Raw genomic sequence first — 27,631 nt, forward strand, 5'->3', positions numbered from 1 at the left:
CACCCCAAACAGAAACCCTACACTCATTTCTTAACTCCCCATTGCCCCTTACCCCACTTCTCAGAACCCCTACTCTACTTTTCATCTCTATGGTCATATTCTCTGATACTTTCTTTGTGTTTACCATGGGGCTTAAATTTAACATCTTAAATCTATAACAATCTTGTTTTTCTTTGATACCAACTTAACTTCAATATGACAGTTTAACTATGTTCCCATACTCCATTATTGCACCTTTACGTAGTTCTTGTAAAAAATTACATATTTACATTGAGTCCAAAACCACTGATTTATCATTACAGTTTATGTATTTTAGATCCTGTAGGAAGTAAATAGCAGAGCTATAAATCAAAAATACAGTAGTATTGATATTTATATTTACCAGGTGATCTTTACTGGAAATCTTTATTTCTTCATATAGTTTCAGTCAATTGTTTAGTGTCCCTTCCTTTCAGCCTGCTCAACTCCCTTTAGCATTTCTTATAGGACTGATTTACCAGTGATGAAGTCCCTCAGCTTTTGATTATCCGGGAATGTTTTTATCTCCCCCTCATTTTTATCCTCTAGGTGTTTGTGAATTCTCCAAGTCTCTGATGGTTATTGACTTCTATTTGTATTCCATTGTGGTCAGAGAATGTGCTTTGAACAATTTTTTTTTTTTTTTAATTTATTGAGGCTTGTTTTTATGCCCCAGCATATGGTCCATTCTAGAGAAAGATCTGTGATCACTAGAGAAGAATGTGTGCCCCGGTGACCTGGGATGTAATATTCTATATATGTCTGTTAAAATTTTCTATACCTCTCTCTCCTTTCTTTGTTTCTCTGTCGGTAGGGCTCCCTTTGGTATCTGAAGTAGGGCAGGTCTTTTATTAGCAAAATCTCTCAGCATTTGTTTGTCCGTGAAAAATTTAAGCTTTCCCTCAAATTTGAAGGAGAGTTTTGCTGGATAAAGTATTCTTGGTTGGAAATTTTTCTCTCTCAGAATTTTAAATATGTCATGCCACTGCCTTCTCGCCTCCATGGTGGCCACTGAGTAGTCACTACGTAGTCTTATGTTGTCTCCTTTGTATGTGGTGAATTGCTTTTCTCTTGCTGCTTTCAGAACTTGCTCCTTCTCTTCAGTATTTGACAGTCTGATCAGAATATGTCTTGGAGTGGGTTTATTTGGATTTATTCTATTTGGAGTTTGCTGGGCATTTATGCTTTATGTATTTATATTGTGTAGAAGGTTTGGGAATTTTTCCCCAACAGTTTCTTTGAATAGTCTTTCTAGACCTTTACCCTTCTCTTCACCTTCTGGGACACCATTGAGTCTTAAATTTGGACGTTTTATTTTATCTATCGTATCCCTGAGATCCATTTCTATTTTTTTTATTTTTTTCCCCATTCTTTCTTTTGTTCTTTCATTTTCTGTTCTGTGGTCCTCAAGGAGGCTGAGTTGTTGTTCATCGTCCTCTAATCTTGTATTATGAGTATCCAGAGTCTTTTTAATTTGCCCTACAGTTTCTTTAATTTCCATAAGATCTTGTATTTTTTTATTTACTCTTGCAATTTCTTCTTTATGCTCTTCTAGGGTCTTCTTTATGTCTTTTATATCTGTGCCATGCTCTTCTTCATGTCCTTTATATCCTGAGCCATGCTCTTGTTGCCTGTCTGTAATTCTTTGATTAATTGTGCCAAGTACTGTGTGTCTTCTGATCTTTTGATTTGGGTGTTTGGGTTTGGGTTCTCCATATCACCCTGTTTTATCATATGCTTTAAGATTTTCTGTTGTTTTTGGCTTCTTGGCATTTGGCTTCTTGGCATTTGCTTTACTTGATCTTTAATTTGACAGAACTGCAGCTTGGTGGCGTACACTTTCTCTAACTAACCAGCAGATGGCGTCTGTGAGTCACCTATTCCCCTCAAATCAGTTCTCCGCCACTTCGTCTTTGTGGTGTGTGGAGGTCGATTCTTGTGGGTTCCAATTGGTGCACCAAGTTTGGGTGTGTTACTGGAGCCCCTGAATGTGAGGCGTGTATCTGGGTGGTTAGGCAGGCAGGTAGCTTTAATAATCAAACCTCTCAGGTGTTCCTGGAGATTTAAGGCTGTTCTCTGCTGCTGACCCTCAAGTCTTTGGTATTGGCGTAGATTCCCTGGGATTTCCGAGTGGTTCCCCCTTCCCAGCTGTGCTCTTCCAGGACCTCTGCTGAGTGAGGGCCACGCCACGTCACTAGTGCGTGCCGGCCTGCCATGGAAGCCCTGGGTCGCTGGGCCGTGCAGGGGCACTCCCAGCCCGCTTCAAAGATGGTTGAATGGGAAGCGTTAACTTCCCCCTTTTTGCACAGCTCCACCCTCCCAGCTCCGGGACAATCAGCTTTGGGTGTATTAAAGGCCACTGTCCACGGCTGATATTGTGGCATGTGTGTAGTGCTGCGGGAAAGATTTCCTGTCATACTAGGTTTCTTGGCGCGGCTCTGGGCTGTGGTTCTGGCCCCAGGCAGGAGCGTCCCCCGTCCGCTGGGGAGATGGCTGCAAGGAATGTGGCTGTTTTCTCCTTTCGGCTCCCCTCTACTCCTCTGGTCTGGAGACAATCAGCAGCGGGTGTGGGAAGGGGTATCCTCCCTGCCAGACACCGAGGCATTAGCCCAGCCCGCTCCCGGCGTGCTTTACTGTGCAGCTCTCCCTGTCGTATCTGCAGCCGCTCCCGGGCTTTTTTTTTAAAGAACTAGACCATCCCCAAATGCCAGCACACCGTTTCCCCCCACCGCAGCGCGGCCGCCGGACTTTCAGCCGACTCGCTCACTTGTTTCAGAATGCAGGCTCCTGGTTTCACCAAATGCACGTTCCCTGTGGATTTAGCAGACCTTGTCTGGCTGGTACATCGCTGGCAGTGGCGTTCTGGGTCACTTTCTGGTTTTTATCTAGTATTTTTCACGGAGGTGTTTTTTTGCCCTGTCTCACCTAGCCGCCATCTTAGGTTTTTCCCAATTTCTTTTAAAGGCATCTCAGTATCCTAGCTTAGCACTGTTCTTGGCAAGGAACAAAGGGCAAAGAAAGAAAGGGAAAACAATTTGTACAAAATCCCAAATGCCACTATTTATGATGTGAAGCAGGGAAACTGGGCAATCTTTAGATGTAACAGAAGGTGAAAAATATTCCTCCTGGGCAATACCCCAACATCTCTGGGCTGAGTAAATCTCTTATTTCGAAGTTTTTGGGCTTGCGTGGACCCGCATTCCTCAGTAGGGGAATGCCTTAAAGACTGAAATTTTGTATCTGTGGGTTTTGTTGGAATAGGAACGCAGGGGCGATTAGGACATGAGACCCTGACCCCATCAGCACATCGGTCCCCGTCGCCTAGCAACCGTGGGTCGATCACTCGGCGCTCGACTCGTGCGTCTATTCAATCTGGCCCGATTGAGACGCCGCGCTCGGGGTTGAGCCTCTCGCGACACGCCCACCTCCGCCCCTGGTCCCTGTGATGCGCACGCGCAGAAGTGGGGGGTGGGTTGGGGGAAGGGGTGCAGGAGCACGGGGGCCGCTGGCGGGCCGCTGGCGGGCCGCGGTGGGAGTGGGGTGCGCACGCACGGGGGGCGGGGCGGCCACGCCGGGAGTGGCTGAGGAGCCGGAAACGCGTCTGGAGGGTGCGGCCTTGAAGAGGCGGCGGGCCGAGCCGGGCGGGAAACGTTAGGCGAGCGGCCTACGGGGCGCGGGGGTGGGCGGGCATTCGGGGAGGGCCCCGAGGCGAGCTCTACCCGGATGAGGAACAAAGCGGAAGGGCAGGCGCGCGCGCCCCCCGCGCGGCCGCCAGGTGGGCTGCGCGCGGGCCCGGCCGGAACGGGGCAGGGCGGCCCGGCCTACGGGTCCCACGCCGGCTGGCGGGCGGGGGGTTTGGCCGCCCTGGGAGGCGGCGTCTGCAGCAGCTCTAGTGTTCTCCGGTGGCTACGGGACGGGAACTGCGTCCTCTTTGCATTTTTGGTGATCACTCTCGTCTCCCCCAGGTTGGGCAGCCCCCCTCCCGAAACTTCTGGAGGAAGGGCCCCGGGTGACCCCCGGCATGCCCCACCCCGAAACCGGGTGCGTGGCCGCCGGCCCTCGGAGGACGTTGGGTGGCCCCGGAAGATCCCGGGGGCGTGTGGCCGCGTTCGTACAGCAGTTGTAAGCCAGATGCGGGAGCAGGTGACGCTAGAAAGCAGACCTTGGTGCAAGTTCCTTGATGCCAGTTTCTCGCCGCCGGTGTATTCTTTTCTCTGCCACTTGACCCCAAGCGGATGCATCACAGGTGAGTTGGGAGGTGGGCTCAGCGCTGCGACAGCTTTGGAAAACATCTCGCAAATCAGAGTTTAGGCTTGATGCCGTTGTTTTTGGTGCCATTGGGAAGGTTACAGGTGTTCTTTGCAAATGGGGTTAGAAATCCAAAAAAACAAACGTTGAGTTGAATGTATTCGCATTTAACCTAATTTACTCCAAATGCGAATATCGTGCCATTTTTGGCTCTGTCTTTGAGTTATTTGAGCATTTAATGTCTACCTTGCCTCTGAAGTGTGTTTTCAACTCATGGCCATGCATCACCTTGAGTTTTGCTGGTTGTCTTATGATATCAGACCTTGGATGGTAGAGTGGGAAGTTAAGTATCCAACTCTGCAGGCTTCATGCTAACGTTTAAAGTATTCTATAGTACCACACCAGAAGCAGGTCAAAGAAAGAGTTATATTTCGCTATCCTGTCAAGGCCCTTTCATAGTTTGTATGCTTAGAATGGGAAAATAAAACAAAGAAATCATTGAAATTATTGAATCTGTTACCACATTTTGCAAAGTGGCTGTGTTTCATTTAGCTTCTTAAATGTCATCCTAAGGGAAAGGTGTGAAATCGTCAGCTGGCAAATAGTTAATACATAGGTCAGTTAGAAACACAGACACTGTAGAAGTGTGAGGAAATGATTTTATGACAAATGAATAGGGAAGAGAAAGCCTAGTGTCTTGATCCCTGGCCTTTCTCCCAAGACTGCTTCCTAAATCCCATGTGAGAAGGTAGATAGACTAGAATTGCTCTTATAATGAAAATACCTTAAGAAGATCATGCTGCACAAACCTTCATCTGCTTTCTCTGTGGAATACTAGTTACCTTTGCTTTATAGCTGCTGAAGCCAGCACATTTTAGTGACTCACAGCAAGGCAGAAATCTGTGCCTCCCCCATTAAACTCTGGTTTGAACTGGTTTGAGAAGGCCTAGGAGTCAACCTAGAAACACCAGGTTGATTTTGTACCTCCAGATTAGACATACAGATTAATACTCACAGGAATTTTCAGAAATAGGGGTTGCAGCTATAGACTTAGTATTATTTTTTGAAGTCATTGTAAATAATTCATTATAAGCCAGCGACTGTACAAGAGTTTTAGTTAGATTTATAACTATAAAAAGTTAACAGGCAAAGTCCATTTTGAACTGACTCAAACCCAGAAACTTTGAAAATTAAGATAGATATGGTTTATTTAGGCTACAAGGATTTTTTTTAATTTTTTTATTTTTTTACATTCTTTAGTAGTACAGTAAAATACTGTTATTAGTGTGCTTTCCTTCATAAGGCCTCATTTGCCATGTGCATTCAGTTGTCTTTCTGGAAAGAATGATGAGTTTGCATTGTTCCATCCAAATCAAGTAAGTGGATTTTTCAGGTTGTCTACTTTATGCACGGTACCATGCTAGGTAGGCATTATATACTTTATTACTGTCTAGAAACATAGTTTTATGAGATATCTGGCCTGCAGATGCTCAGTGTAATGTAGGAGACAAGTTTATGTGGGACTTTAAATATACCCCACAATATAAAACATAAATAAATAAATATACCTAATTTATTGGAACTGTGTAAAAGGCAAAACAGTTCTTCTATTGTCTTTTTCTTACTGTAGTTAGTAGCGTGGGTTTTTAAAATTAGATCTGGATTTAAATCCCAGCTCTGCCACTTAACTAGTTATGGGGTCTTGGAAAAGTTTCTTAGCCTTTCTGAGTCTCAATTTCCTCATCTCTAAGAATAATACCTACCTGCCTACCTCACAGTAGTTATAAGGACTGAGCTAATTACTTGTAAATCACAGCTTAGTGCACAGCACATAGTGAGGGAATAATGCCAATTTCTTGCTATTTTCAGGTTGATTCATAGCTGGTATTAGCTTGTTTTTCAGAACTAAAAACCTGTTTAGATTGGCTTTCACTGTTAAGGGTAGAATATGTGGACCCACGTGATTCTCCCCTCCCCATCCAGCCGGACATGTCACCTACACATATACATATACATACCCAAGAATGTGCGTTACTGTGATGTTCATTGTAAGAACTGGGGATTGTTAGAGACCTCCTCTAGATAGCCTGTTGGCCAACCTCTCAAAATTATTTTGTTTATAATATGGCAATCTCTAAATTTCTGATGCAGTGACTAGTACTTACTGATTACAGTCTCCATTAATGTCTTGATCAAATCAGTTTCCCTCTTATTCTTGTGAGTTTTTTTTTTATTTTTTTATTTTTTTGAATTGTGAAATATACAGAACAGTGATAACTTTGAAAGTAGGATTTAGCAAATAGTTAGAGAGTAAATTTCAAAGAATTTTATGGGTTACAGTTCTGCAGTTTGTTATTTCCTTATTGTGAAATATAACTTACACAGAAAGGTGATAACTTTCAAAGTATAATTTAACAAGTAGCTATAGAGCAAATTTCAGAAAATTTTATGGGTTACAGTTCCACTGTTTCAGTTATTTCCTTCTAGCTATTCTAATAACATAGTATCTAAAAAATTTTTCATATAAAGATTCAGTATTACTAATCCTTTGTTAAATTCTATCTTGTTTGTTGCTACCCCTTCCTCTCATTTAATAACTTTCTCGATCAGGGATGTCTATGCAGTGACCACCCTAATTTGTTCACATTGAAAAGGGATGTCGACATTATGGGGAAGGTTGATGCATCTGGTTGATGTTCTTGAAGAGATTGTTACCTCTGGGTTTTGGGACTTATCTGGAGGATTTAAATTTCTGAAAAATAAACTTAGTGAGTGAAACTTTTATAGAGTCTCATATAGAGACCTATGTATTTTGGGACTACTTTGCTATTTGGGATATCTAGCTGGAGCTTGTATAGAGTAACCTCCAGGATAGCCTTTGACTCGATATGAAATTTCGTAGTCACTGTAACCTTATTTTGTTACCTTTCTTTTCCCCTTTTGGTCAAGAAGGCATTTTCAATCCCTTGATGCCAGGGCCAGGCTCATTCCTGGGAGTCATGTCCCACGTTACCAGGGAGATTCACTCTCCTGGGAATCATATCCCACGAAGGGTTTTGTTTTTTGTTTTTTGTTTTTTTTCCCCCAGTCTGCAGATTTTATTGAGATATATGTATTCCATCCCAAGTATACAGGTTACAGTGTCTCACAGTGTTATCACATAGTTGTACAATTGTCATCATGCTCAATTTTACACCATTTTCATTGCTCCCAAAAGAAGAGTATCAGATAGACACAAGAAAAGAAAACTCAGAACACCTGATATCCCTTATTCCCCCCATTATTGTCCCTTAGTATTGGTGTGGTTCACCTGTTACTGTTGATAAAAGAATATTGAGGTATTATTGTTAACTATAGTCCGTAGCTAACAATAGGTAATTTTTCCCCATATACCACTCTATTAACTCTTTGTACAAGTGTCGTACATTTGGAGTAGTTCATGTAAGAACTTTTATTTGTAGTGTTAACTGGTGACATACATGACTAAACAACCCTTTTCAACCAAGTTCACCTGCAGTACAGCACAATTTCTTATAATCCCAATAACAAGGTACCCTTACCTCTATCCACTCCCAAACATTTAAGTTCAACCTCGTTAAAAAGTCTGTACATATGAGAGAACCATTCCCACTTCTCTAGCTTCTGTTCCCACTTCTCTAGGTACCTTATGTTCTATGTTTTAAGACTCTGAGTGTACATATTCTAGTTAGTTCATTTTAGTGAAATCATACAGTATCTGTCCTTTTGTGTCTTACTTTTCTTGTGAGGTTTTTAAGGGCGAGTTGGATTGAATAGGAAAGATGTTTCTCAGATTCTCATTCTGCCAAAAACGGTCTGTAGATCACAAAGTTTGGTGTATTTGAAAACTTTTTGGCAGTATTTTGTAGCATAATGTGTGCTCCTGTTCTTAATAGCTTGCCCTCTTTGAGCCTCAGTTTCCTCATCAACCTTACTTTGAAGAGTTGGTTTGAGAATTTGAAGTAATTTTTTATGATATATCTAGTGAAGCTTACATAATGAACTTCAGTACATGGAGGATATTATTAAGACTATTGATACACAGTTTTAATAAAATGTTCATCACTGGGTAAAATATGTAGCTTCTTCACACAATTGATAATCTGATTCAGATCCATTATTGATTTAACTCCTGGTGAAAGGATTAGTAAAAATTCTTTGAGTAGGTTTAAAAAAATTGCCTATAAAACTATGGTTTGAATAAGTCAATTGAGGAGAATGAATATTGTGATATAAAAAACTTTGGTGGGTTAAAAAAAAAAACACCTGTCATTGTCAGTGTGCTCTAGGATTATAAACTTTGATTTAGGTAGTGTTTATAGGGTTTGGACAAGAGAGACCTAAGTTCAAATCCTAGTTCTACCACTTTACTATCTGTATGACTTTGACTGAGTTAATGTCTCCAAATCTCAGTTTCCTTATCAGTAGAAAGAATGTGACAATAGCTATCTCAGATATTTGCTGTGAATATAAAAATGAAGTAATGTTGGTTAAGTCCTTATTCCCTTCCCCTCTTGTTTCAGGTTCTTCAGTATCTTAAAATAGAGGCACTGAGGTAATTTTTTGCGTATGTGCTCTTTCTAGGATGAATGAAATGAACCTGAGCCCAGTGGGGATGGAGCAACTGGCTTCATCCTCGGTGAGCAATGCCTTGCCAGTCTCAGGAAGTCACCTGGGGTTGGCTGCCTCACCCACTCACAGTGCCATCTCTGCCCCAGGTAAGTGGCTAGGGAGTAACTGCATTTCTACATTAACTGCACTATAAATTCTAAGTAGAGCCCAGAACGTGTTAGCCCCTTTAAGTGTGGGAGGGGAAAGGCAAGGCGGCCAGAATGGCAGTTCCACATGTGGTAGCATAATGGAAGAAAACATTTTTGTAGAGTATTAGAGTTTCTAGTGAATAGGAGAAGCCGTTTTTTTCTGATGGTCTTCTTAGTCTGTGGCTTGTCCAGAGGTATAAATGCCTTGATATTTTATTTTAGGTTACCCTTTCAGCTGGTTCACGCCTTGGCACCCTGTCCCTAGGTTAATGGAAGATAATCAGTTAAAGTTGCTGTAATAATGATTCCCAGAAAGCATGGGGCATTGAGCTTTATTTTCTGCTAGATCTGAAACTAAGTTGGCACATCTGCAAATGTGCCAGGCCTATATTAGGGAAAGAGGAGGTGCCAGAGAAGGAGCAGCTCCCTCATGGAACTCCCCATGGGCCTCAATGCTCAGAAGAATAACGTAGGAAAAGCTCATTCTTCCCCACCTCTATTGTACTTTTAAAGTTGGTTCTTCTTCCAATTTTCATTTTCTTTTCCTTTTAAAATGAAAAAGAAACAGGTTAACTATTGATTCTTATGCTGATAAGCTGTTGATTCTTAAGAATCTATGGCATTGTAATGTGTTGGACTTATCAAAAAGTAGAAATTAATTTGTAAGAGTATTTTAAAGAAATCCATAAGTTTAAATAGTTTTCCATAGAGAATTATCTGCTTCATTAGTAAAATACAGCTATTAAATAAGATTTATCTAAAGTAGGGCCTCTTTGTTTCTTTTATGTGTCCTCAAAGAAAACTTCTTAATTATTAGTTGTTAATCCATTTGCTTTGTCTCTTGAGCATTCCTTTCAGTGGATACCCTTGTTAAGGAGGAAGATCCTATTAAAAGTATTGTCCCTGGCAAAAATATGTAAATCAGCTTTGCCCAAGTTGGTGAGCATTCATTATGATATTTAGGCACAGTGAGAGCCAGTTCATCACTTTGCATGTAGACAGAATCCGAGGTAGATACAATCTAAGGTTTAAAACTTTTTTAAATTGTGAAATACATGTGCAAAAGACTATAGGAACGTATATATGTACAGTTTTACATCTAATTTTAAATTACATTATTTTTCCAAGTTGAAGCATATCTGAATTTTTTATATGTATTTTCACTATATAAAATGGAAAATGCATTAAAATAAAAAGAAAAAGAAATTCATAGTATCATCCCTTAAAGACCACTCCTGTGAACATTTTGGTATGTCTGCCCATTCTTTTTTTCTCTACATAATTTATTCTTGTAAATGTTATTTAATTTAGGTTATTTATAAAGTAAATGTTTTGGTACTTAAGGGCAATACAGGTAAATGGAGGAACAACTTGTCATTTTAAAACTAACATGGGAACTGACTTTAGGACTAAGATTACTTTGTTCAGTCCTGTTTGTAGATATCTTTACAACACTACCTATCTTTGGATGAAAAAGACTACTTTTTTATGCAGAGAACTAGATGAGATTTTTACCTATATGCAAAAAACGTTTCTAAGCGTTTAGCCAGGTTATAGAAAGAATGTATCAAAGTATTTATTTTCTTTTAACTTTTCTTTTTAATAGGCCTGCCAGTGGCAATTCCAAACCTCGGTCCGTCCCTAAGCTCTCTGCCTTCTGCTTTGTCTCTGATGCTCCCAATGGGTATTGGGGATCGAGGGGTGATGTGTGGGTTACCTGAAAGAAACTATACCCTACCTCCACCACCTTACCCTCACCTGGAGAGTAGTTACTTCAGAACCATTCTACCTGGTCAGTATTACTGTTATTTAGATGTTAGAAAAAAAGAATAGTGCCAACTTTTAAGTTCTTGAAAACTTGAATAACACTCTTTAACAGAAAAAAAATCTCTGTTTATATTTATGTACTTTTCTTCTTAGAATGTATGGATAATATGTTATTAATATAAGAGTTTGGCTAAGCTTAGTTTCTTAATGGCACATAAATGATTTATTTTTCCTTTCTCTTCCAGTGTCTCCTTGGTTCCATTTTTATAATTTTGCAATTATAATTCCTACCAACGACGTATCCTGCTGCAATGTCATTGTTACAGAATAAAGTTTATTGAACTTTTACTCTGTTAAAAAAGTATTATATATTCTCATTTCAGAAAATTTAGCAAGTAAGGAGAGAGGGGAGCCTCTTATAAGCCCCCTAGCCATATTTTTGATACATTCTTGTCTTTTTGGAATATAGGTCTTTTATTTATTTTTCATATTAACACCAAACTTTCTATATAATTATGTAGAAATATGTAATTATTCACTTTTTTCACTTAATGTTTTTCTGTTGTTACATATTTTTCCCTGTTAAATGCTTTTCATAATTATCCTTTTTAATGATGTGTTACATGAATGGATATTCCATGGTTTATTAAATTAGTCTTTACTGTTGGACATTTTGGTTTTTCTGCTTTTTTGTTTATTAGCATTATAACCAACACTTTTATGAACATCAATCATTGTGTGCAATATTTACAAAATGTATTTTGTAGATTACCATAAATGGGGCTCCTGTGCAAGACAGTATGAACGTTTTTTGATGTTCTTACTGTATATTGCCAGATTACTTTCCAAAGGGGTTTTAGTAATTTACACCCCCACTGGCATTGCAGCAAATATGCTTTCACCACATCCTTACAAGCACGATTTTTTTTTCTGTTTTGATAAAGCAGGTACAATTGTGACTTGTTTTGAATAGAATCTAATGTATCATAATACTTTAATAATTTAAAACTTAGTTATACTTAAACTTTTCATAAGGGAAGATCTTTTTCTTTTAAATCATTTTGTTTTTCAATTATTTCAAGTAGAACTAATTTTAGCACCATGGGACTCAGAAATTATAACCATGTATATATTAAACTATTAATTTTCAGTTGGTTTCAAAGGAATACAGTTAATTTTCTGGGATTTCTGAATCTCGCTGTTGGAACTCAATTATCATATATGTATATTGATTTTTATAAAGTATATGTTTATTGTTTAAACTGAAGAAATAGATTATTTTAATTTCATTCTACAGTATTTATAAGGAAAATAGGGTCCTAACCCTTGGCATTCTTTATATTTACCAGTGTACCCTCAAATCCCTGATAACGCATCTTTTTCTTTTCTCAGGTATTTTATCTTATTTAGCTGACAGACCACCTCCACAGTATATCCACCCCAACTCTATAAATGTTGATGGTAATACAGCGTTACCTATCACCAATAATCCTTCAGCGCTAGATCCCTATCAGTCCAATGGAAATGTTGGATTAGAACCAGGCATTGTTTCAATGGACTCTCGCTCTGTGAATACACATGGTGCCCAAAGTCTTCATCCCAGTGATGGCACATTGGACACAACAATCACTATGGAGAATGTTTCTAGGGTTACCAGCCCAATCTCCACAGATGGGATGGCAGAGGAGCTTGCGATGGATGGTGTTACAGGCGAGCATTCCCAAATTCCAAATGGCTCCAGAAGTCATGAATCTCTGTCTGTGGATTCTGTGAGCAACAGCCTTGCAGCAGACACTGTAGGACATGGTGGTGTGATACCCATTCATGGGAATGGCCTGGAGCTCCCTGTGGTCATGGAGACAGACCACATTGCAAATCGGGTCAACGGGATGTCTGATAGTGCCCTCAGTGACTCCATCCACACTGTGGCCATGAGCACCAACTCTGTAAGCGTGGCACTCTCTACCTCACACAACCTCGCCTCCCTAGAATCTGTTTCTCTCCATGAAGTCGGCCTCAGCCTAGAACCTGTAGCTGTCTCCTCCATCACCCAGGAGGTTGCTATGGGGACAGGTCATGTAGATGTGTCTTCAGACAGTCTTTCTTTTGTACCACCTTCACTGCAAATGGAAGACTCCAATTCAAACAAGGAAAATATGGCAACCTTGTTTACAATTTGTGAGTGTGCTTGGCCTTTTTCTTTTGGAAACATGGGTAGTAAACTCCATCATCCCTAACAGGTTTAGCCACAAAGTCAGATATTGATTAAGGAAGTATGAAAAGTACCTAGATGTTGGAATTTTTGTCTTTTTATTGTTCTTTATTTTAATGTGGTACCTGTACTTCAAACAAGCCAAATGATAATGCAGACATCTTGTTGGTTCTTATAGCATCCTCTGAAGTAAGGAAGCATAAACTAGTCATTTCTGTATATATAACTTAGCCCAACAATATTTAAGGTATTTCCAAAGGTTTCAAAAGCAGAGAGTTTATTATAGGAGTAAACTTCAGTAAGGTGTTCTGTGTGGCATGGTTTGTGCTTTTTCAGAATAAGACAAAAAAAGTTGTTAGATCACTTGTTTTTTTATTTCCTTACAATAATGGAGGTAGATATATAAATGCAGCTTTTTTTTTTTTCCCCCCCTCAGAATCCATTCCCATCATTGAGCATATAAAAGTTCCTTTCATGGGGCCACAACAATGAAAAGCAGAATGAAAACAGTTGTTTTGTTTGTGTCACTGCATGCTCTGTTCATGTAGAAGACATGTTGGGATACTTATGATATGCCAGCCTCTGCTGGATGCTGGGATAAATCGTTCAACAAAAGACAGCCGTGCCTTTAAGGAGGGTATAGTCTGTTGGGCAATACAGTATGGTTAGTGCAAAGATGGGGGTAAGTGCAGGGTGCTAAAAGTGCCCGAGGGGGCCCATCCAGCTAGGGGTGGGAGGGGTCAGGGAAGACTTACAGAGAAAGGTAACGTGTACTTGAACAGACCTGAAGGACAAAGAAGATGTAGGCTGTATTGAAAATAGGAAGAACAGTGTCTCAGACAGGAGCTGGCATCTGTAAATACCTAGAACTAAAAGAATTGTGCATGGTTCAGAATGGCTGAAATGAAATGGGGACAAGAAGAGGGGTTGTGTGGTGAGAGAGAAGTAGGAGCCAGAACTCAGGTGTCTTCTAAGACCAGTCAAGAGTTTGAAGGAGTGAAGGTTGGGGGAAGGAGAGCGGTTACTGCCATTTGAGGATAAATAGATTTCTTAGAGGCAAGTAGAAAGGTTAGGAAGATGATGCAATAATTTTAATTAAAAGGTGGTCATTTTTCAACCTAGAGTAAAGGTAATAAGAATGGGGAGAAGTGGATGAAATTGAGAGATTTATTAGAATTCAGTAGAGCTTATTGATTGGATGAAGTGGAGGAGAGATGGATTAAGGAGAAAATCTTGGTTTCTGGCACTGGGAGCTAGAAAGATAGTGGTACCATATGATAGAATAATGAATGTTGGAGTAGAGTTTTATTTTTTTGGAGGGATGCTGATGAGTTCAGTTGTAGATGTGCGAATTTCAGTGTCTGTGAGGTAGCTGGTAGAGATATCTAATGGGAAGTTGGATCTGGAGCTCAGAGAGAGACCTGTCTGTCTGGAAATACGTATTTAGGGATTATTATCATTTAGATGTTAATTGTGTCGATGGAAGTGGGGTGAATCTTCTGGGAAGAGTGGAATGAGAAGAGGGTCAGAAATAGGACCATGAGATGCAGCAGTGGAGGGAGAAGAGCTTATGAAGGAGACTGAACAGGAAGGTCAGACAAGTAGGAAGAAGCCAGGACAGTACTGCGGAAGCCAGGCTATGGTGCGACCACTTCTAATGTCTCAAATTTATGATTTTTTAAATATTTTAATCGAGCAATAAAATTAACATAAGAACATTCTTGATTTAGTAGAAGGTAAGAGGTGGCCTAAATAAGCCAACTGCTCTTAAGCAGACAAGCTGAACGTTTTGCTTCTAAGCAAGTTTTTTAATGAGATGTAATTCACATACATATTTTAAAATGTACACTTCAGTGGTTTTTAATATATTCACAAAGTTGTGCAACTATCACCGCTATAATTGCAAAACATTTTCATCACCCTCAAAAGAAACCCCATACCCATTAGCAGTCATTCCCTATTCTCTGGAAACCTCTAATATACTTTTTTCCTCTGTGAATTTGCTTATTCTGGATATTTCATATAAGCAAAATCATATGTGGCCTTTTGTGTCTGGTGGCTTAGAATAATGTTTTGGGGGTTCATCCCTGTTGTAGCATTTATCAGCACTTCATTTCTTTTTATGGTTGAATAATATTCCATTGTGTAGATGCCTTATTTTTTTTTAATCTGTTTTATCAGTTGATGGCCATTTGGGTTGTTTTCACATTTTGGCTATTATGAATAATGCTGCTGGGAACATTTGTTTGCAAGATTTTGTATGAACATATGTTTTCATTTCTCTTGGGTATATATCTAGGATTAGAATTGTTCTTTGTTTAACTTCTGAAGTATTGCCAGGCTGTTTTCCAAAGCATCTGCACCATTTTACATTCCCACCAGCAGTGTCTTGAGGGCTCCAGTTTCTCTACACCTTTGCCAACACTTTTTTTTATTTTTAATTATAACCATCCTAGTTGATATGGTTTTGATTTGCCTTTTCCTAATGATTAATGATACTGAGCATCATTTCATGTGTTTATTAGCCATTTGTATATCTTTGGGAAAATCTCCAAGCTTTTTTCTTTTCTTTAAGCTTTTGCAGGTGAAATCTGAAGCTCGTGTTTAGAGGTGATTCCCTTCTTTTTAAGGAGCATTATAGAATCATTTGTCATTGAGTATAGGGAATCTCTAATCTGATAATTCAAAGAACTTTTAGTCAAGTAGTACTTGAAGAAGTAATATATTATTACTGCTTTGCCTAAGTATGACAACTTACTGGTATTTTATGCCATTTAAGTAGAAATTTCTAAAGGAGAAAAAGACACTTAGATGGTTGTGGTTCTGAGGTTTACATATTCCACCTATTTCGTGAATGGATTTGGAAAGTTAGAACACAATCATTCACTAATAGGATCATGGGTACTACTCCTTAAAAGGGAAGTAGGGAAGTGTAAAGGAATAGAGCAAATTATTGGGGAAGAAGGACACTTGTGACCTTGTAAAAGTGAAGTTATGATCTATAGAGACCAGTATATGAAGGCAGCACCCTGCCAGTGCAAAAATAAAGACCATGTGAGCAGTAAGAAATTAAGAGTTTTAAGCAAGTGTCATTAAGATTATTCCACCTCTCCAAAAGAGCAGGTTACAGATTTTCTTTTGTCTTAATAATCTGTCATCAAAACTTGATCCACCAGTTTGTTTATATAAAGTGAAGCAAAAGAGAACAACAGTACAGCTGGCTCTGACTCCATTGTCCTATAATGCCATCTGTATTTTGGCTCTGCTTCCTCTTATGGTTCCTCTTATAGCAGAATTGGAATCTGTTGGATATTAAGGTATCACATCTAAACATATTCCTTATCTACTTAATATAAGAAATAATGCACTTGATTGAGCTAACGTGGTGTTATTTTTTGATCAGTCTTTTAGGCACTGAATAAGGAACTCATTCAGTTGAATGAAAATAACAAAATACTCATCTTGTCCAGAGAGAGATATGAGTGGGTATATATTTTAGTGTAGGAAGTTGATCTCTGATCAGAGTATTTCTACTAGAATCTTGTTTCTTACTACTTACAGTTTAGTAATTAGAATTTAAATTTTAGAAAGCAGGTGGTGATTAGCCTGCTAGCTCTAAACCCATTTGTGTCTCTCACTTTTCCTATCCTTAGGGTGTACCCTCTGTGACCGAGCCTATCCCTCAGACTGCCCTGATCATGGACCAGTGACTTTTGTTCCTGACACTCCAATAGAGAGCAGAGCGAGGCTTTCTCTCCCAAAGCAGCTTGTACTCCGCCAGTCCATTGTGGGAGCAGAACTTGGTAAGAACCTTGGAACCACAAAACCCCACCAAATCTCTTCTTCCTTTTTAGGGTGGAGTTGTAAAAGTGGTTTTGTATAATGTAGTGATTATTTGGTTGACCCAACAGTCAATTTATGGCTTAAGAGTTATCCTTTGTCTTGTCTGGTGGTGATAGCAGTGTATCAAGTCGAAAACTTTATTGGGAAGCCTCCCATTTCTTAGAATCAGAGTTGAATAAAGGAGAGAATCGTGGCCTGGGTCTTTGAAAATTTGACTTTTTTTTCTTAGCTGTACCATCACTAACAATTGTCATGACAAAACATTCCTTGAACTTAGATTCTTTTGGAGAAACATAGAAAATTGACTACTGATAATCTTTTATCACGAGAGATTGAGTGTTTATAAATTGTCTAACACTTCTTAAGAAAAAGGAATATAAGGAATGTAGACTGCCAGAGTATACTTACCCATATTTGAAATCAGCATGCCTTCTGACTTACTGGCTATTTCTTTGAAAATATGAAATTAGATTCTTTATTCTTTCAGCTGTAGCTTGGGCATGAGTCATTTGAAAGCATTAAACAGCTTAGATAATACTGAACAGAGTTTTAAGCACAAAAGATTTTAGAAGTTTGATTTATATATTAAAGTAGAATAATCTGTATTCTTTTATGCATTAACTCCAAAATAACATATTTGATGGACATGGTCAGATTTCTTATGTGTAAAATTTGGTGAAGGAATATCTGATACTGCTGCTTGTTTCACATTTCTTCTGATCCCCATTTTATCTGTTCATCACATTTTACATATTTACAGGATAGTAGCCACAAGCTTAGCTGCCCTTCAGGAGCACTGGAATTTCAGTAGTTCTTAGGTACACCAAAAAGAAGATTGTTTGCGTGGGTTAAGCACCTCTCTTTTCTGTATCCCATCAGTTGTTTAAACCACCGATTATTTAGTTGGTGTCCTCCCACTGATAGGTGTGTGGGCTGGAGAAACCATTCCTGTGCGGACTTGCTTTGGGCCTCTCATCGGCCAACAGAGTCACTCCATGGAAGTAGCAGATTGGACAGACAAGGCAGTTAACCATATCTGGAAGGTCAGTGTTACGAAACTTTTCTGTGACTTTTGGCTGTTTTTGTTATGAAGTAGTTAAAAGTGAAGTTAGCCAGGATTCAAACAGTGCCATTCATCCCTCAAGTCATTTATTTAATATTATGTCTTTTCTATTCTTAGTGACCAAGTTGTAATACATGTAAAACACCAGCTCTTGGATATTTAGCATAAACTATTTTAGTCTCTATTTTATAAGATAACTCATTGATTCTGCATTGTAGTTACTTGTTTCAGCTGAGACCATGTACTTTATTTATATGAGAATCTTCTTTCGTAATCATCTAAAACATTCCTGAAATATTTAGCTTGGGAATCAATTGTAGAATTAGAAGCTAAGATTCTATCTTTACTTTTTAATGGGAGGGGCTAGAGATGCAAGGTTTTGAAGTGAACAGATTCCTCTAACTTGTGTTGATGTAGAATCTCAATCAATGAATTGGGAATGATGCTTGCAAAGTTGAAGTGAGGGGAAAATGGGTCTTGTGAGGCTTGGAAAGGTAAGGTAACTCTGGCACTGGGACTTTAATTTTGGTATCCAACATAGAACACAGAAGAATGCTGGGTCCAATTAGAAAAATAACTAGAAGGGATGTTTCCCTGCCCTTGAGATTCATTCAGTCTTTCTAGCCTAGTATGTGATAAGTGCTAAAGACAAGTAGACTGGTCTTTTGTCTTTTCCAGTCAAGCCAAACTGTTAAAATTGAGAACATAGTCATCTTATACTCTGGGCGATAACTGTAGGTTTCTGATGGTCCCTATTGTATTGCTAGAAATGGTGGGACTCGTGGAATGGCAAACAGATGGAAAAGGCAACTTTTATTTGCACACTGACAAGGAGAGGTGGTACCTACTGCACAGTAAATGAACTGACTGCTAGTCTAAATTTAGCAGGACTTTGTATTACTCTCAGTTCATTTGACATTTATGTTTGTCTTCTACTGGCAGATTTACCACAGTGGTGTCCTAGAGTTCTGCATCATTACAGCTGATGAAAATGAATGTAATTGGATGATGTTTGTGCGTAAAGCCAGGTAAGAGTAACCTTGGTCTGAGGGAAATAGTTAGGTGTACTTCAAACAGGAGGTTTTGCATGAAGTAGGGGAAAATAATAGAATAATCCAGATTACATTGATACCTGGATTTATTTAAGGCCTGAGGCGTTTGGATGTCTTCATCCCGTAGGGGTCGACTAATGTTTATTATAAATCAAAACACAAGAAACTGTCCTTTCTTTATGAACCATTTATTCAACTTACCAGTGCATTAAGAAATGATGCAGTTATCATTGAATTTGCAAGGAGAGGGCCCTCATTTTTTCCTGGCTATTAGTCTCTGCCCGAGGCTGTTAGAGCTAATTCCTGTTCAGCTATCTATGTCCATCTATGTCCTTGTCATAGGTGACTATTTCAGTCTTTTTTTTTTTAAGACTTTGTTTTATTTAGTCTTCTTGCTCCCCATAACAGACTCCAGTGTTTCTGCCTATAAGGCTAATCAACTAATGTACTAAGAATTTTTTCTGTATCAGTTCCTCCTAGTGGGATAGGAAATTGCAGAAATGACCTGCCCTCCCCAAAAAAGTTATAACTAAGTTTTCACATAGGATTTTGCTCATTTTGGGGTTATGATGTGTTTCGTATATGTTCCAAAATTAATAGGCTTCTTCTATTAAATGTGACAACTTAGGAACCGGGAAGAGCAGAATTTGGTGGCTTATCCCCATGATGGGAAAATCTACTTCTGTACTTCACAAGATATCCCTCCTGAAAATGAACTGCTTTTTTATTATAGCCGGGATTATGCTCAGCAGATTGGTAAGTTAATGTGAGAACTGTTTGTTATGAATCTAGCATAGTAAAAGTGCATAGGGAGTAATAAATTTTTTGGTAGTGATTTTCATGTCATCTGAAGTAAAATCATGTACCTCATTTGTATATATAAAAGCAAGATACTATCACTACATTGGAGGTGTTAAAATCTGTGAGGCCCTTCATAAACTGAATGTTAACGGCCAAGCAGTATTGAAATGGGACTTTGATTTGGAGAATATGAAGTTCCCGAGGTGACTTTCTGAGCTGGTTCCATTGAGATTCAAGTTCATAGGGGATAAAAAAGCCCCTTGAAGTTGATTTAACCTGCATAGGCTTTCTCTTTTTACTGTGTCATGATCAGAAGTGATGCTTGAGATTTGCATCTGCTTCGAAATGTAAAGGTTGTTTGCTAAGGAAAGCTGCCTTATAATCTAATATCTTTACTGTGTACTCTTGTATACCTGGATGGTGGAAATAGAACACTGAACAAAGCATTTCGGTGTTATAGGTGGTGGGCAAGCTGGACATTTTGGTAAAAGTGAGAACTGCAAGAGAACTGCAAGCAGCAATTATTAATATCAAGAGCAACTTTTTAAAATGTAAATATTTTCAGACATGGAGTTATCTCTTTTTTTTTAAGGTGTTCCTGAACACCCAGATGTGCACCTCTGTAACTGTGGCAAGGAGTGCAGTTCCTATACAGAGTTTAAAGCCCACCTGACCAGCCACATCCATAACCATCTTCCTAGCCAGGGCCACGGCGGCAGCCATGGGCCAAGCCACAGCAAAGAAAGGAAGTGGAAGTGCTCAATGTGCCCCCAAGCTTTTATCTCTCCTTCCAAACTTCATGTCCACTTTATGGGTCACATGGGCATGAAGCCCCACAAGTGTGACTTCTGTAGCAAGGCTTTCAGTGACCCCAGCAACCTGCGGACTCACCTCAAGATACATACTGGTAAGTTGTATTGGATCATCAAAATGGAATTTTTGCATCGATTAGAAATTGCCTTGTAAAGGCTTTGCAGAGATAATTAATATTGCAGGTAGAGTTGAGATGATGTCAGAGGACGAATCCAGCTGGCTGTTAGCAGGACTTCATTGGGCAGTAGAACATTAGTGAGATAACTGGTTCCCCGGAGGGGTTCCTTTGACTTACAAAGTTTCTCTAATTTCCAGATACCTTCTCCATGGTTCGAAGGTGGCTGAGTGAGAAAATACAGATTATCAGGAAGTTGACCAGTGGGGTTGGAATTAAAGCAAAGGGAAGTCTGTAGAATCACGATAAACATAAACACCTGAGCCTCCCAGTAGCACTCACCCCCTGGCACCACCAGAGCCAATTTCTCTCCTTTGTGCATTGCTCACTAATGCTGCCAAAATTTTGTTTTTTTGAATTTATATTTTTTAAACACCATGCATACCACCCTTCTCTTTTAGCACTTATTTTTTAATATAGACTACGAAGTTTTGGCTTTCTTGGCTGGGTCATTTGTTCACCACATCTTCAAAAGAAGAGCTCTTCATCATTCAGCTCTTAGGTCAGGTAGCTTCTCAGAGAGACCTCTAAAGCATCTCCCCATTATTGTCTCTTTCATTTCCCTATTTTATCTTATTTACAACACTTACCAGTATCTGAAACTATCTTAGCCTATTTGCTCACTTGTTTGCATGTTTATTGTCTATCTCCCTTCACTAGAATCTAGAGTAAGGACTTAGTTTTATTCGTCAGTCTGTCCTGCAGCATCCAGAAGAGTGCTTCATGTTGTAGTCCCTCAGTAAATATATGTCGAATGAATGAATGCCTCAGAGATGAAGGATCTTCCATTGTGCCTCCCTAAACATAAACCTTAGACACTTGAATTGTTCCAGCTCATTGAGTATATACTCTGCACCAGGCTTCATGCTAGGCACTGGGGATGTAAAAATGTGTAAGCGATAGTCTGTCCCTAGAAATATCTGGGGGACTGGACTTAGATAGTCCCACATTTTCTCTGTCATCTGTTCAGGTGGTCCACTTTACTAATGGCTGACCTTTATTAGGTTCACTTAAACTTTCAGGGATCAACAAACTACCATCTGTGTTTTTATAAATAAAGTTTTTTAGGAACACAGACACACCCTCTTGTTTACCTATTATCTTTGGCTGTGATAGGTCCTAACAGTGATCATATGCCCACAAAGCCTTTAAGAAAAACTATGTCATCCTCTGACTTGGAGTAATCTTATTTTTGAGTTCTTGGAAGGACTTTATTTCATCCCTGGTTCATAAGGTCATATATATAATAGAGAGAAAGAAATGAAACTATAAAATGTAGCTTGTGACTATGTAAAAATGTTTGCTTACATGTAAGTACTAGAACTGATAAATTTTTGTGTTTTTTGTTTTAAATGTATATACACATTATATAACTCAGGTAGTGTGCTGGTATTGTGAGTTTTTTTTCCCTATATTTTATTAATATATGTATCAGCTATAAACATTAAAAATTTATATTTTAGGTAAGAAATTCTAGAAGGTCAGATTTTAGTTCTGGAATATAAATTGCAGAATATAAATTCAGTGGCTCTGAGTGGTTCTGGGTAGACAGCCCTAGTAATTGAAGCTCCAGTCTGTTCTGCTTTATTTTTGCCTCTGCCACATACTCATATCTGTGCCTTTTAGTCTTCAGAATGCAGTGGTTGATTCCTTCACAGTGTGATAATTCGGGTTAATGTGTAGGTCAGAAGAACTACAGATGCAGTTTGTGTGACAAGTCTTTCACCCAGAAGGCTCATTTGGAGTCCCACATGGTTATCCACACGGGTGAGAAGAATCTAAAGTGTGATTTCTGTGACAAGCTTTTTATGCGGAGGCAGGACCTCAAGCAGCATGTGCTCATCCACACACAGTAAGTTGCCCTGCAGCCTAGATGTCTCTCAGGTGAGCCTTTGTGTGATACAGCCAAACCTGCCAACAGCGGGGCTTGGAACCAGCAGCCCATCATCTGTGTGCTGCCTTAGTGCCATGGTAAAGTCTCCTGGGTGCTATGTAATTATGTTCCACCAAACCCTCTTCAGGAGTCCGGATGTCCCTACTTTCTGCAGCTTTTCCTCCTGTCTCCTAATTGCCTGTCTCTGTTCCAGATACGATCAATTCAGTATATAGTAAAATGGAGTCATTATTTTCCTGAACCTTGACTCTTTATTCCTTCAAACAATGCCTAAATTTGCAATTGCTTTTTACAGCCATGTCACAACATAATGTGATATAAATTATTTTGAGATTAGTTGTATAACTGTCTCTACTTGGGATGAGAATTGGCTTTATCGGGTATTGACCAATGAAAACTTAGTTCTCTTAAAACAAATCTAACCGACTGTCAGGATGAGGAAAGAAAATAAGCCTCTTTGCCAAGCCTTCCACGGGATAGCAAGATGTTTTTAGACTGTCAAAAATTAAAGCTGGTGTAAGTAATTCAGATAAACACTTTTCACTCAAAATATTTTTGAATGAGACTTTAGGTTTCATATGGAGATCATTGGTAAAATTTTCAGGTGTTTGTAGTTTTACTTTTGGGCATTTCAAAGTGGATATGAGAGCACTGGCATTCTTTCTTTTTGTCTGCTTAAAAAGAAAACAGCCATAGCCCCAAAGTCAAAGGCAGGAGTTCTCTACCACAGTGTTCCCCCGAGAGTGTAAGGTATGGCAGAAATTGACTGTGCCCTTCCTCTGAGAGAGAGGAACTTGAGAGAAAGAACTTACTCCCTAGGTCTCCTCATTCCCATGGTTTAGATGTCATCGTTATGATTTACATCTCCAGCCCCATATATCCATCCTTTCACTCAGCATCTCTGATGCTTTGGATGTCCACTGGGGAGTTCAAAACTAACATGCCCAAAACTCAGCTGTTAATATTATTCCCACAAACTTGACTTTCCCCCAGTGTTTGCCAACTCAGTAAATGGTACCACCATTCACTCCACCTTGGAGTCATCCTTAACTCACCCTTTAATTCCTTCACTCATTTAACACAATCACCTAATCCAAACCACTACCATCTCTTACATGGACCCCTTGAATAATCTCCCAGATGGCTTCCCTGCTCTTGCTCTTATTTCTTCTCATCCATCCTTTAGCCAAATATACACAAACTGGTGCACACACAGGAACACACTGTATCCTGTCTATAGAGGCCAGAGTGATCTGTCTAAAATACAGGTCAGATCTTGCTCTTCTCCACTCATAATTCTCCAGTGGCTTCTTGCACAGTTGGATTAGAAGCCTTACCTTGTCTGCCTTAGCCACACTGGCTTTCCCGTTGCTAATTCTTAGACATGTTAAACACTCCAGTCACAGGGCCTTTGCATTGTACTCCCTCTGCCTAGGAATCCACCCACCCAAACCCCCACACCACCCTCCCGCAAAGATTCCTGCAAGTCTTTTTCCTTCACTTCATTCAGGTTTCTGTTCAAATGTCATCTCTTCAGCATAGCCTTCCTTGACCTCATTACTCTTACCTGACTGTAATTTTTTAATAGTGCTTATTACTACTTGACATCCATGTTGTATCTTTCATTTTTTTTTTTTGGTGTAACTTCTCTTCTAGAAGGTAAGCTCCATGAAGGCAGGGATTTAGTTTATCCAGATCCTGTAGCCCTAGCATCTAGAACAGTACCTATCAGATATTAGGCACACAGTAAATGTGTGTTGAATGGATGGATAAAAACCATTGAACAAAGAGATAAATCTGAGATCAGACTTCTAATTTGGGCTTTGTTGTGGCCTTGGGCAGGCTACTTCATTTTCATGCACACAAGAGTTTCTGATCTGCAAAATGAAATGTTGGATTAGATTGGTGGTTTTAAAGCTGCTCAAGAGAACTCCCAGCGCTCCACAGAATCCATCCGGGCCATCTTCCACTAATATAGGGTGATGGAGATGCTCAGGAAGCCGGGCTTCAGAACTCCTTTCACTACTACTCCTCTGAGCATTTTAACTCCTTTTTATCTGTTTCATATATTGGGTTTGTGTTGAAACATAGGGTTCAGCTGTTCAAAATGGCAAATTTGAAATTATCTGGTCCATATGATCTCTGAGGTTCTTTGTACCTTAAAATGTCTAGGCCAGGGTTACTCAAACCTGAACACTATTAACATTTTGAGCTTGATAATTCCTTGTTGTGGGGGCTGCCCTGTGCCTTGTAGGATGGTTAATCTTTGGCTTCTACCTGTTAGATGCCATTAGCACCCTACCCCTGCTGTGACAATCAAAAATGCCTCTAGACATTGCTAAATATTCCCTGGGGGCAAAATCGCCCCTGGGTTGAGAACGACTGGTCTAGGAGAAAGAAATGGCAATTTCATAAAAGTAGTAATCGGGAAAATACAAATTAGAAACACAGTGAGATACCATTATGTACTGCTCAATTGGCAAAAATTTCCAAATTTGAGTCCTTCAGTTGTTGGTGAGAATGTGGAGCAGCAGGAACTCTCACATGGCTGCTGATGGATGTGACAATTGGCAGATCAACTTGGAAAACAGTTTGACATTCTCTGGTAAAATTGAAGATGTGCATATTCATTGACCCAACTGTACCACTTCGGGGTGTGTGCCCTAGAGAAACTTGTACACATGTAGACCAGTAGATAACATAGAAATAGTCATAGCAGTCTTGCCTGTGATCACTCAAAACTGGAAACCATCTAGATGTCCATTAGCAACAGACACATCCAATACCATAGATAATGTGGTATGTTTCTAGATGGTATACAGCAGTGAAAGGGAACAAATTACTGATATAGCAACTTGAATGAATCTCACAAACATCGCATTGAGTGGAAAAAGGAGAGAAAATCAAGACAGTTACAACAGAAGTCAAGTTAATGGATACTTTTTATGAGAAGGAAGGGATTTGTGGGGTGCAGGAAATGTTCTCTCCCTTACTCTGGGTGGTGCTGTCACAAGTGTTTGCTTTCTAGTTCTTTAAACTATACATATGTTTTATGACTCTTCATGTGATATTTCTCTTACAGAAAAAAAGTCTGATTCTAGAAGGGTAGAGCTGCTCTGACAAAGGCCTGAAGTTGTGAAGAATAAGTAGGTGCCTCAGTTGTTATTTGCACCCCCAAATAAATGTTCTTTCTTGTGTTCCTCATAGAGAACGTCAGATCAAGTGTCCCAAGTGTGATAAGCTGTTCTTGAGAACCAATCACTTAAAGAAGCATCTCAATTCTCATGAAGGAAAACGGGATTATGTCTGTGAAAAATGTACCAAGGCTTATCTAACCAAGTACCATCTCACTCGCCACCTGAAAACCTGCAAAGGGCCCATCTCCAGTTCATCAGCTCAGGAGGAGGAGGAGGAAGAGGACTCAGAGGAGGAAGAATTAGTAGACTCTCTGGGGACAGAGGACTGTAGAATTAACAGTGCTGTGTATTCAGCCGAGGAGTCTCTCTCTGCACATAAATAAGAGGAAGAGAAAAACTATTTTGGATGGAAAATGCAAAAGTAGAAAACACGTATAACCGGTTATCCACTACAATGGTTTTTATATAAAATGGTTGCTTATTTCCTTCCATCCAGTAGTCAAAACAGACTAAATGGAATGGATAAAGCACTTATAGAGAAAGTATCCTAATGAAAACACTTAAACAAATGGAGGAAAGAGAGCATGTTTCCTAGTTTTAAGTGATGTTTGGTGAGGAGAGTGTCAACTTTTGAGGTCTGTTCCTACTTGCATGATAGTCTGGGAGATGAATTTATACCTGAGTCAAAGCTGCCTTCTATCAAAACAAGTAAATCAGATTTATTTTGAGTTCCTGCATTACGCTGTTCTCCTCTCAGCCTTATGATTTAATGCTGTAACTTGGTCCCTGCCTCACAGCCATCCCACTTGCTGATTGTGCTCGGGGTGTTAATATTATTTTATGCGGAGTACTGTAACATATTCATGACAGAATGGATTGGAACACAGCAGTGTAAGTTTCTTCCTTTGACTGCAGCTGACAAGTTACAAGCAGTTCCTGTTTCAGCCTCTCATGGCTACCTAGCTTGACAACAGTTCATTCCGACACCAGAGCTCATCTGGGTTTTAGGGTAGATCTTGCTTCCCAGATTTCCAGCAGGCACGTAGAAGGCAAATCAAAAAAGAGCAGCCAGGCATCGGGCAGTGATAGGAGAAAAGGAGAGACACCTGGCCTACTACCCAAGAAACTAGCTTTGAAGGAATCGAGTGAGTTATTTGTTTATTGTTACTTGGAAAATTTTATAGGTTTAGACATGTCTTTGTCTCCAATAAAACCCCCAACCACTCAGACAAAAAGGACCTGGAGTTAGCTGTACAGAGCCCAAATAATGCCTAATGGATTATCTCCTAACAACAGACAGGTGTATGCCAGTCCACGACAAAGCAGCACCCCAGGCCATAGAAGGGAAGAGAACAGTCTAATATTTTTTTTGGCTTAACCTATGAAAACCATTGAAAATGTTGCCCACTTTTAGGACAACAGATGACTTTGGACACATTGGTGCATTTGCAAGGTTTGCAAGGTTTGCAAGGTTGCAAGGTTGTCTCTACAATGGTGGATCTCACCAATTAAGTATGATGGGTGCCAAATAATTTAGAAGGTTAAGGCTTAATAGGTTACCACCTGGGCCTTTTTCAGGGTTCTAGTTAATTCATCCACCCACCTGGTCGTTGTGTCTCTTGTGCATATCCCACTTTCAGCAAGAAGCAGACACATCCTCAAGTTGGCAGGGCTGATGGAACAGCTCCCTGCTCTAAGGCACAACCTCTGGGCAGGAGCAGAGAGGACTCTGGTGGGAAGGTTTTGCTGCTAATGTATTTATGAAATGAATGTATTTCATTCAAATCTGTATTCCTCTAAGAAGGATTAAAATAAAAACTTTTTAAAATA

At 39.6% G+C, this 27,631-nt stretch overlaps 1 protein-coding gene across 1 annotated transcript; it reads left to right on the top strand.

Annotated features, from left to right (window-relative positions):
- The first annotated feature begins 3,698 nt into the window (after positions 1-3,698).
- On the top strand, positions 3,699-27,631 carry PRDM4 (PR/SET domain 4). The gene is made up of 12 exons (XM_037847185.1): positions 3,699-3,793; positions 3,984-4,264; positions 8,869-9,002; positions 10,651-10,836; positions 12,204-12,989; positions 16,677-16,826; positions 17,791-17,909; positions 18,872-18,957; positions 19,610-19,737; positions 20,375-20,689; positions 22,454-22,622; positions 25,872-27,631. The coding sequence occupies exons 2-12, from the start codon at positions 4,254-4,256 to the stop codon at positions 26,182-26,184; spliced, it is 2,397 nt and encodes a 798-aa protein (XP_037703113.1). The 5' UTR covers positions 3,699-3,793; positions 3,984-4,253; the 3' UTR covers positions 26,185-27,631.

The sequence above is a fragment of the Choloepus didactylus genome, chromosome 8 (assembly GCF_015220235.1).
Source record: "Choloepus didactylus isolate mChoDid1 chromosome 8, mChoDid1.pri, whole genome shotgun sequence".
Taxonomy (NCBI): Eukaryota; Metazoa; Chordata; class Mammalia; order Pilosa; family Megalonychidae; genus Choloepus; species Choloepus didactylus.

Bases quoted from the DNA above. Each gene is read 5' to 3' on its own strand.
- PRDM4 (XM_037847185.1), top strand. The intron at 10,837-12,203 runs GTCAGTATTACT...TTCTTTTCTCAG, and splicing joins CTTCAGAACCATTCTACCTG to GTATTTTATCTTATTTAGCT. The intron at 16,827-17,790 runs GTAAGAACCTTG...TCCCACTGATAG, and splicing joins CATTGTGGGAGCAGAACTTG to GTGTGTGGGCTGGAGAAACC.